Raw genomic sequence first — 11,280 nt, 5'->3', positions numbered from 1 at the left:
AAGGGGGGAGGGGAAGTGGGTGGCACGAGGCTTGGTAAGAAAGCTAGAACGGTAAAGGTGTGTTAGTGGTACAGGGTGAAGAGTAAGGGAAAATGTAAAATAGGGTTGGGAGAAGGAGGTTAGGAAGGTAAATACTTATGAAGGGGTGATGATGTACTCGTACGTGACAGGCATGTATTCTCAAATGTGTCCTCGGCCCATCGTGACTACTCTTAACAAATTGTAATGGGAAATGTTAGGTTTTTTAAGGAGAGTTTTTTGTGATTCTAGTGATAGTTTAAGCAAGGACTTGATGTATGTATCCATTGAGAAACAAAAATAAAGAAATCTGAGAGAGTTTTAGAGTATTTTTGTGATTGCAGTGGTTTAAACAAGAATTCTGCATCATCACTCGGGTAAACATCCATGACAACCACTAATCACCTCAACGTTCAAGAAAACAGGACATAAATGCACAGGGTATAAGATACTATCTACAAAATATAAGCTACTGATACCAGATATTAAGGAAAGAAGTAGTGTGCATGTGTGGTCTTACTCATGCCTGTGACGGTGGCCAGTTATCAGTTTTATATGGTGGTAGCTGTTGCCCCAGTTTTGTTGGTAGTGCATACTTGACTTTCAATAAACGTGTCTATGTGATAAACCTTTGAGTGAATATCCTTGGTGTGTTTGTGTATATACTAGGTGTGGTATCTACTGCCTTAGCTACATCCGTATATTATCTTCAAGTTTGTCTCTCTTCTTTCTTCTTCTTTTTTTTTTCTTCTCTATCAAGTTAGTTTTTGTAACTGGCACTTTCTTAGTTGCTATGCTTTATTATTATTATTATTATTATTATTATTATTATTATTATTATTATTATTATTATTATTATTATTTTATTTTATTTTATTTTTTCTGCTTGTTTTTTCTTCGACCCTATATTTCTTGTTCTTTTCTTCCTCTTGTTCTTTTCTTCCTCTTCTTCTTCTTCTTTTTCTTTTTTCTTTTTCTTCTTCTTCTTCTTCTTCTTACTACTACTACTACTACTACTACTACTACTACTACTACTACTACTACTACTACTACTACTACCACTATTGCTTTTATTATTATTATTATTATTATTATTATTATTATTATTATTATTATTATTATTACTCATTATTATTAATTTCAGATGAAGGGATCATAAATGTTTGTAAACATGTCAACCAATATAGTATCAATACGTACTATATAATAAGTCAACAATATGTTGCAGTTTTGAATAATTCATGTTATATATTATACAAAATTATGTTTTTTTTTTTTCTTTTTTTCTATTTTCCATGTTCTTTTCCTCTTTCCATCCCCCCTTTTTTTTTCCTTCTCCCATTTCCATATTTCCCATTATTTATTTATTTTTTCCTCTGATCCATCCTCCTCTCTTTTGCTCTCTTCTCCATCATCTCTTTCATGTCCTTCATCACCTTCCTGTCCTTTATCCGTGGTTCCAGTTCATTACACCACCACAGTATTTCCCTCCACAACAGTAGTCATCAGTATCTCAGAACCTGGAGCTAATCGCCCGATTTCCCTATCCAGGCAAAATACAGCGTATGGCCATGACTAGACTTAAATAGCTGCAGTTGGACTCCCTCCTCCGTTCCCTTTTTGCATTTTAGAGCAACACCAGCACAAATTTAGTTGGGAATAACAGTCTTCGGTCTCGAGATGGGACTTCCCCCCCAAAAAAAAAAAAAAAGAAAAAAAAAAAACAGGACCAAAAATGTTCAGTGATCAAGCGTTAATCCCGAGCTATCACTGCTGTGAAGACTATCACTGATGCCGAATCATAATCTCTCCCGCCGGATACGCCACTGTGCGTGCGTACTGTACAGAGATAAGATAATCAAAAACATGATCTAACAACAACAATCAAAACATCTTCCAGGTATTTTACATATTTCATGCATTGTCAACTTCTGTATGGAGTCATAATGACAAATTACTATTGCTGTGTTGTCTGTAGAATATATTAGGATGGGAATGGAACAAGTAAACAAAAGTAGTGAGTGATAAGTTGGCACCAAAACCAACTCCATGTGCGAGTGTTGAAGGCCTGCCACCGAGGGCACTAGTGGAGAAGTGGGGTCCCTGGGTGGGCCGCGTCGAGCAGGTCTGAGTTACTAGTTGTGCATTTTCTTTGCAGTGTTACCAGATTAGGCGAGGATAGGTTTGGTTACGTTAGCGGCAATTCAAACCAGCTGGACGCGGCCCAGCCAGCCGGGGATTCCACGTCACCATTTACTTTAAGTTTTACCAAGAACGGCTCCAAAAATGTGGGGCGGAGAATATGGAGATAACCTTAGCCACACCTTAGCCTCTTCTCCCGAGGTTAATACTTACATATCAGATTGAATTAAGATTGTAGAATATCATGCAATATATATCAACTTCTGGAAAAGTGTTATAGCCCAAAAAAATAAAAATAAATAAATAAAATAAATAAAAGGTTTAACATGTTCCGTAAGTTGATATATATGGGATCACCTGAAGATCCGCCACCCCACAGGGATCACCTGAAGATCCGCCACCCCAGATTGTCTCACCTGAAGATCCGCCACCACAGATTGTCTCACCTGAAGATCTGCCACCCCAGACTCTCTCACTTGGTTAGGTTAGGTTAGGTTAGGTTAGCCTAACCTAACCTAACCTAACCTAACAACATGAACGCATTAAAAAACTGAGTGGATATAAAAAATGCAGAAAAAAGTTTACTTCATTAAAAGTATGGGATCACCTGAAGATCCGCCACCCCAGATTGTCTCACCTGAAGATCTGCCACCCCGAGTGCAGCTGGGGTGGCGGATCTTCAGGTGATCCTATATATGTTTCATTATATTCTACAATCTTAACTATATCTGATGTGTAAGTATTAACCCCTGAAAAAGAGGCTAAGGTTATCTACAAATCCTGTGGATTTTATTGTTGTTTCAACCAATACACTCTAAATAATTATAGCCCCTCACAGGGTCTATACCTCACTGTTTGGAGCATTTCTAGCCCAATTTTACTCTTGGAAATTAGTACGTTTACCTTATGGGGGGTCCTGCGAAGGCAAAGCCCCCCACAAGGTTAAAATATTACAAAATGTTAGGTTAGTTTACCTTATTGCAGGGGGTCCAGGGGAGGCAAAGTCCCCTTTTTAGGAATTTACAAAATGTTAGGTTAGTTTACCTCATGGGGGAGTCCAGGGAGATGAAGCTTCCTGGTTACGAGGTTGCAAAATGTTAGGTTAAGTTAGTTTACCTTGCAGGGGGGTAGGGGGGCAGTGTCCAGTAGATTAGAAGGGATCAAGGTGGGAATATTGGTTGAAACTGCACATTTACCCAAAAATGTTATTGTCACCTCACTCACTACTCATGCTTATTTGGTCCATTTTCATCCTGACATTCCACGGACAACAAAGCAATAGTAATACGTCAATAAAACTCAATACTGATGTTGATGATGTGTAAAATGTAATACATGAATTTCTTAAAAGTTCCCAGAAGGCTGCATGAACTTACATGGAGTAAGTTTTGGTGCTTTGTCAATAAACTTGTACATGACCAAACTGCATTTTGAGTACACAACTATGATATTTGCTGTTGGTTTTTTGTGTTATAAACAAATTCATCCTTTTTTTTTTTTTGGGGTGGTAAGGAAATGGATATCTGGGGAAACCTGAATGTCACAGTGGCCCTGTGTCCCAGGGTACAGACTCAAATGCTAATGAGAATGGAGAAGAGTACCAATGCTGTGCACAGTTATAACATATTCCCCAGTTTTACCTCACTTTAACTATTGCTCACCTCTGCCACCTTGCTCCATATGTACCCAACAAACCTATTGTACTATAAAAACATGTTTTAATCAAAGTGAAACAGTTATGATAAGAACCTAGGGACATCAGATGGTGCAGCCAGTCAGATCGGATCCTTGCAGTTTGCAAGTCTTGTGCTTTGTGAATCATGCAATGAGCTGCTTTATGACATAATTTAATCCTGTTATAAGGATAACCAAGCAGCTGTAAAGGTCTTTCTTGTGTTACACACTGTCCATATTGTGAAAGAACGTGCCTTATTAAAGATAAGTAATTTTTTTTCATTGCTCTCAAACATTCGTCATACCCAAAACAAAAAAGAGGGAATGATTATGAACTGGACTTTAATATTTGTCCTTATTAAAGTACTGTATGAAGTTTGTAACCTTGTAGAGTTTGGAACTCAATAAGATTAAGGTTAGGAATCTTGTAGATTTAGTGTTAGATTAGAAATCCCAGTTTTGGTTAGGTTAAGGTAGGGTCCCTGTAGGGTTAGGTTAAGTTAGGTCTGGATTGGTTAGTATCCTTGTGGAGGTCCAGAGTGGGCAAAATCTTTGAGGAAATTCTCCCCCCAAAAAATCACTACAGAGGATAGTGACTAAAAAGATATGAATGTGATAGATGGAAATAGGTATGTATGTTTACCACATGTAGGCCTGATGACTTCTCGCAACCTCCTATATTTTCTAATGTTCTATGTTCTTATGTTCTAACATTCTTGAATTTCATGGTGCATTGCATATTATCATCCCATGCACACACATTGTGTATGCATGCACATTTCTTTTCTTCATACACATCAATGCTACCATATGTTCAAAGCAGTCTCTCATCTACTTCTTCAATTTCATCTCCATCTTCTCAGTCTGCTCTTCAACACTTGCAGGCTGCATTAATTCATGTGTGAGTTGTCACCAGAGGGTACCACAGTGTAACAGGTAACATAGCTGCCTGGCCAAGCAGGAGTTCCTATTTCTGATCCTCAGGTGGTGCCTGCTTTTATAATGAGACTCCCTAGCTTCAACAGTTCATCAGCATCTTGATCAGTTAGTACATCAACCAACTTTTCACCTTATCAGTGATTACATCATCAAATGCCTCCCTGCCAATAATTCATGCCAGCTTCACTATCTTATTTTCAGCATCTGATTTAATTTTAATCTGTGAAAAGCTCTTATGATCATTATCATATTGGCCATAAGTTCTTCCAGCTGGCATTAACTTCAATTTTTTAAAATTTTCTGCATGGTTGAATGTATCATACTGGTATGGTGAAATTGTATGTAGGAATATGAAAATCATTATGATCAATGTCTTGAATGGTCCTTTGGGTGCTCTGTGCATGTACAAGGTTTTAAATGTGCAAATAATTCCCTGACCCATCGGCTGAATCAGGGACATCATGTCATTGAATATTAAATATTAAATTCTTGCCGCCAACATACATACGTTCAGACTATAGTTTTACTTTGGATCATAATTAAACAACAGCCATGCTATGTTTACATTAATCTTATACTGAATAGATACTAGTTAAACGTTTTTTACCTTCCCCACATTTTTTGCATCATATCACTATAGACCCATTCATGAATATGAAAATTTTTTTTTTACATTTCTTATTTTTTTTTATTTTTATTTTTTTTATCAGTATATTACCACTTTGTCTAGTTATTCAAGTAGAGGTATCTGGGGGTGCATAGCCCTAAAATGGAGGTGGGGGCACATGCCCCTCCATTCCCCACCATTTGGGGTAAGAAAATATAGTGGACAGTTTAGCTGTTACAACAGAGATGAATGCTTGAGGAGAGGGTGTGATGTTCCTGTTGGGATTTGTTACGTGGGTGCATGTCCATGTTTTCCCTTAGTGACGTGGGAATGACTTGTGTTGTGAAAGATCTAGAGGCTCAAGTGTTGTGGCTGCGTTTGCCATCAAATGCACAAGAGGTATATCTGTAACAAAGAATAGCTGTGCTTTTTTTTGCAGAAAGCACTGTAACCAAATGTGTCCTACTGGGTGAGTGATATGGTCTCAGTTCTGGGTCATAGAACTCCCTACTGATTGTACTGTGACTTTCGGAGAGGATAATCTAGTTGTGTATGTAGAATGTAGTTTTTTGAGCTTACTGGCTACAATTTGTGTAGTCGTGTCTATGGTCTCGGTGTTCAAGGAAAAAATTGTTATGGCATGTTGCCATAATGATTCATTGGATTGTAACTAAGTGGATTTAAATTGGGATAAAGATCATTATTAAGCACTGTCAGAAAATTAACATATGATAGAAATAATAATACTGGGTAAGGAAACCTTTCCATTCTCTATCCACGTAGTGCCAAGCGTGTTCAATATGTTGACTTGGGTTGTGGAAGTGTGCATTAGTGCAGTATAGATATTTTTTTATCCACACCACAAAAACTATTTTCAGGAGTGAAAAGGGAAGAGATGAAGAAATGGGACCTAGTTTAGAGGTGAAGGCAAAGGCTGTTATTAGTGTTGTTCACCACTACACTGATATGTAATTACTTGGCCTGGGAGTTTTGCTGGTTGGTGCAGGTTGCCTCTGTGATGGGTGTGTAGGTGCAGTGGCATGGCATGAAACTGGTATTGGCAGTGAGGGGTGGTGGCACATCAGCTTGGGACTTCGTAGACACTTGTGGTTGATCTTGAGTCTTGTTAGACCTTGATGTGCGTGTGTTGTGTTCAGAACCACTGCCACCAATGTAAGCTTTTAAAAGGCAGCTCACATTTATTAGTTCTATCATTATTGTAGAGATCAGTATGACTATTGTATGTAATCTTTATGTAATTCCTTTGGCTCTTTCCTTTAGGAACTGGCACCTCAATGGGCCTTTCTGTCTACTACCTTTTTGTGACTCTTGGCTGGGCCACCTCTTCCATAAAGAAAAAATAAATAAAATAAAATGCTGTTAGTGTGTACCTCAGTGTGTTGAGTGGCAAGATTTGAGCTCATGCCTCTGAAAAGACTTGAACAATAATTGTCTAACATATTGTAAACGGATGAAGACAGTACATGGCAGAAACCCTGTTGTTGCTTTTGATGCACTGCAGTCATTCTTTCATATAAACTTTCAGTATAGGAACAGTGCCACACAGAAACAGATGACTTATGAAGAGGAGTTGCTCACTGTAATCATTTCTTTAATAAACTTAGATTGTCCATCTGTATATATATATATATATATATATATATATATATATATATATATATATATATATATATATATATATATATATATATATATATATATATATATATATATATATATATATATATATATATATATATATATATATATATACAGGGAAGTCCTGTTATACAAGCATCCATTACATGAGAAACCAATGATACAAGGTGTGTAAATTAGGGCCTATTTTCTTTATATGAGCACAAAAATCTGATAATACGAGTTTCAATCCAAGGTGAGTAAAATTGCAAAGTTAAAAGTGCATGCTTTCCTTCACCCTCCCACTAACACATCTGGCCTGTGTGGTGATGTATGATGGTTCAGATGAGCAGGGAAGAGTTTGTAAGCACTGGAAGAGAACTGCACATCCTTCCCTTGTCCTCTACTTACCATGCACTCTTCCCACTAGTCCTCTTTGAAACTGAACTCAGTGTCTCTCAGCCTCCCACCCTTACGGCCTTACTGCTCATTATTATACTCATACTCTGTCATCATTTTGTTTGCATGCATATTTACACTACAGTACAGGTACAGTGTACAGCGCTTTGTATGGCTGATTGGTGCTTGGATGTGTTTCAGTATTACTGCTGGTGTGTTCTTTCTTTCACTGTCTTTGGTATGGTGGTGTGTGTGACTGACCATATGGTGCATAGATTGTGCCTTATTTTGCCTCTCATGTGCTAACTGTGCCTCCAAGTAGCCAGTAAGTTCCAGCGCCAGTCCCAGCAGTAAGGCTAGGCAAGCTAGAGTACCAATAACACTCACAAACAAAGTACAAATCGTTAAGAGACACAGCAGTGGTGAGCGAGTTACCCTCCCTGATGCATTAGCTACACATTGGTGAGTGTTATGCATGCTTTATATGTTTAATTAATATGATGTTCTTTGTGTGCTGTTTTCTCTTTCAGGTTGCTTTATTGACAGTTCTGTAATATAGACATGCTAGTTTTGTTTGGTATTGTACATTTTAGCTTGAAAACTTCCCTTTGACAAAGCTTACAGAACCTGACCCCTTTTTTTCACATTAATTATTTTTTTCGTTATATGAGAATTTGCTATATGAGCAATTCAAATGGAATCCAACTGCTTGTATCATTGGGACCTCCCTGTATTTGGAAAAAAAGCTAGTTGTCCTTTTGTTGGTTTTCTTAGAAAATGAAAAACTTGTTAATTGATCTAAAAAAGATGAATCAGTTTTGTGGCATTGCTTTAACCTCAGTGTATTTCATTCCTTTTGCTTGCCATTGTTTCTTCACATCAAACCTATGTGGTTTCTTTTGCCATATGCTGTCAGTGATGTTACTTAAGAACTGAATGATCTGTAACTGGCTCTGACTTCATTACTAAAAACTGCTCAAACAAATTAGTTTACCCTCAATGTGGAATATATTTACCATCTGTTAATTACAGTAATCCCTAAGATCTGGTATAGTTAGAATGGATGGCCATAACAACCACCATTCAAAAGGTTTTGCATTATAAGAACATAAATCTTCCACTAAAGGCCATAAGCTTACTCCACACACTAAAAAAAATACATGGCAAATTTTGTATTATAATGATGGATAGTTATGCCATCCATGGTTTGAGCAAAGGGATTTTTGCAGCTGGATGGCATTCCTACTGTTGAGCCTCCCCATTTATCCAGGCTTGGGACTGGCACAGAGTTAACAGAGGATTTAGTGGAGAGGAGACAGAAGGCAGATCCTTACAGAAAAGACTAGTGAGGAACAGCGACTCCATACAAACATGGGAGAGAGTACAGGAGATGTTGGGTTGTTCATTTATAGATCTTAAAGTGATTTTTTGTTTGATGTATTAAGATCAAAATTAAGGCATGTCTATATTACTGTAATGGTAGATCATTTACTCTTTTTATTTGACTTATCAGAGTTTTGCTGTTAAGTTCATAATTCTCAGTTATAGAGGGTTTTGACATTATCTTTATAAGTTTCAGCTATAGACCTAATAATAGTTGTATTTGTCACAGAATACTTGTGTGTCCTTGCTGAGCAGTCATGAACAACTTGCTTATTGGATCCCTTATGTGTGGAGCTTCTTGCTTTGGCTGGATGGGACTTTTCTATTTTTCCAACCACTTGCTGACCTGCTACTTCAGAGCCAAGAAGTGGAATATCTCTATGCACCACACAATGAATATGAGTGAAGCCATTGTGTCCAGCATACAGGTACTTCACAGTAATAAGCTGTTCACTCATATTAGAAATTGGATCATACAGGTGTGAAAGTAGTGCACCAACCTAACTTAATAAACTTGGTATTATATTATAAATTAAGTATATATATATATATATATATATATATATATATATATATATATATATATATATATATATATATATATATATATATATATATATATGTGTGTGTGTGTGTGTGTGTGTGTGTGTGTGTGTGTGTGTGTGTGTGTGTGTACTTAATTTATAATATAATACCAGGTTTATTAACTTAGGTTGCTGCACTGCTTTCACACCTGTATGACCCAATTTTTAATATATATATATATATATATATATATATATATATATATATATATATATATATATATATATATATATATATATATATATATAGATAGATAGATAGATAGATAGATAGATAGATAGATATATACATATATATATATATATATATATATATATATATATATATATATATATATATATATATATATATATATATATATATATATATATATATATATATATATATATATAAACTGGTAGATGACTGAAACAGGCTTAATGATCAGTCAGTAAGAAGCTTTAAAATACTGAGTAAATTCCATGGACAGGGATGATAGGTGGAATATATGTAGGTATTTTTTTTTTTTTTTTTTTTTCTTTTTTAACAAGGACTGCCACATGAAAATTCATTGCCTTCATGCAGCTTCTATTTTTCCCTTATGTTTTTCTACAACAATTTGTTGTGGTTGTATACTGTATTTCCTCAAGTATAGGTCAAATTTTGAAGGCCAGATACTTAGACAAAAGATTGGGTCGACCTAAACACAGGGATGAGATTTTTTCAGCTGAAAATTCAGGAATCCAAATGTGATACAAAGGGCCACTAGCAACTCTTGGCTTTGAAAATAAAGTAGTTACTTATCATGACCAGTAAATGAGGCAAATCTTTTCCTGTTACTTAGTAATGAATTGAAGTTTTGTGATAAAGATAGTGTTAGCACATTAGCTGTTTGATCAAATTATTATTATTATTATTATTTTTTTTTTTTTTTTTTTTTATGTAGGAAGGACACTGGCCAAGGGCAACAAAAATCCAATAAAAAAATATGCCCACTGAAATGCCAGTCCCATAAAAGGTTCAAAGCAGTGGTCAAAAATTGATGAATAAGTGTCTTGAAACCTCCCTCTTGAAGGAATTCAAGTCATAGGAGGCTGGAAATACAGAAGCAGGCAGGGAGTTCCAGAGTTTACCAGAGAAAGGGATGAATGATTGAGAATACTGGTTAACTCTTGCGTTAGAGAGGTGGACAGAATAGGGGTGAGAGAAAGAAGAAAGTCTTGTGCAGAGAGGCCGCGGAAGGACGGGAGGCATGCAAGATCAGAAGAGCAGTTAGCATGAAAATAGCGGTAGAAGACAGCTAGATATGCAACATTGCGGCGGTGAGAGAGAGGCTGAAGACAGTCAGTTAGAGAAGAGGAGTTGATGAGACGAAAAGCTTTTGATTCCACCCTGTCTAGAAGAGCAGTATGAGTGGAACCCCCCCAGACATGTGAAGCATACTCCATACATGGACGGATAAGGCCCTTGTACAGAGTTAGCAGCTGGGGGATGAGAAAAACTGGCGGAGATGTCTCAGAACGCCTAACTTCATAGAAGCTGTTTTAGCTAGAGATGAGATGTGAATTTTCCAGTTCAGATTATTAGTAAAGGACAGACTGAGGATGTTCAGTGTAGAAGAGGGGGACGGTTGAGTGTCATTGAAGAAGAGGGGATAGTTGTCTGGAAGGTTGTGTTGAGTTGATAGATGGAGGAATTGAGTTTTTGAGGCATTGAACAATACCAAGTTTGTTCTGCCCCAATCAGAAATTTTAGAAAGATCAGAAGTCAAGCATTCTGTGGCTTCCCTGCATGATATGTTTACCTCCTGAAGGGTTCGACGTTTATGAAAAGACGTGGAAAAGTGCAGGGTGGTATCATCAGCATAGGAGTGGATAGGACAAGAAGTTTGGTTTAGAAGATCATTAATGAATAAT

At 36.7% G+C, this 11,280-nt stretch overlaps 1 protein-coding gene across 7 annotated transcripts in view; it reads left to right on the top strand.

The window, feature by feature from the left end:
• The first annotated feature begins 1,545 nt into the window (after positions 1-1,545).
• LOC135092720 (TLC domain-containing protein 3A-like) overlaps positions 1,546-11,280 on the top strand; it is a 35,287-nt gene continuing 25,552 nt past the window's right edge. The window contains exons 1-2 of one of the 7 annotated variants that reach the window (XM_063991350.1): positions 1,546-1,581; positions 9,030-9,228. In XM_063991350.1, the coding sequence (XP_063847420.1) occupies positions 9,058-9,228 (171 nt within the window). In that variant the 5' untranslated portion in view covers positions 1,546-1,581; positions 9,030-9,057. The other 6 variants (XM_063991356.1, XM_063991355.1, XM_063991353.1 and 3 more) reach the window with 6 other exon arrangements.

This window comes from Scylla paramamosain, chromosome 40, assembly GCF_035594125.1.
Source record: "Scylla paramamosain isolate STU-SP2022 chromosome 40, ASM3559412v1, whole genome shotgun sequence".
Lineage (NCBI taxonomy): Eukaryota > Metazoa > Arthropoda > Malacostraca > Decapoda > Portunidae > Scylla > Scylla paramamosain.
The sequence above is the reverse complement of the archived record's forward strand: the minus strand, read 5'-3'. Positions and strand labels throughout refer to the sequence as shown.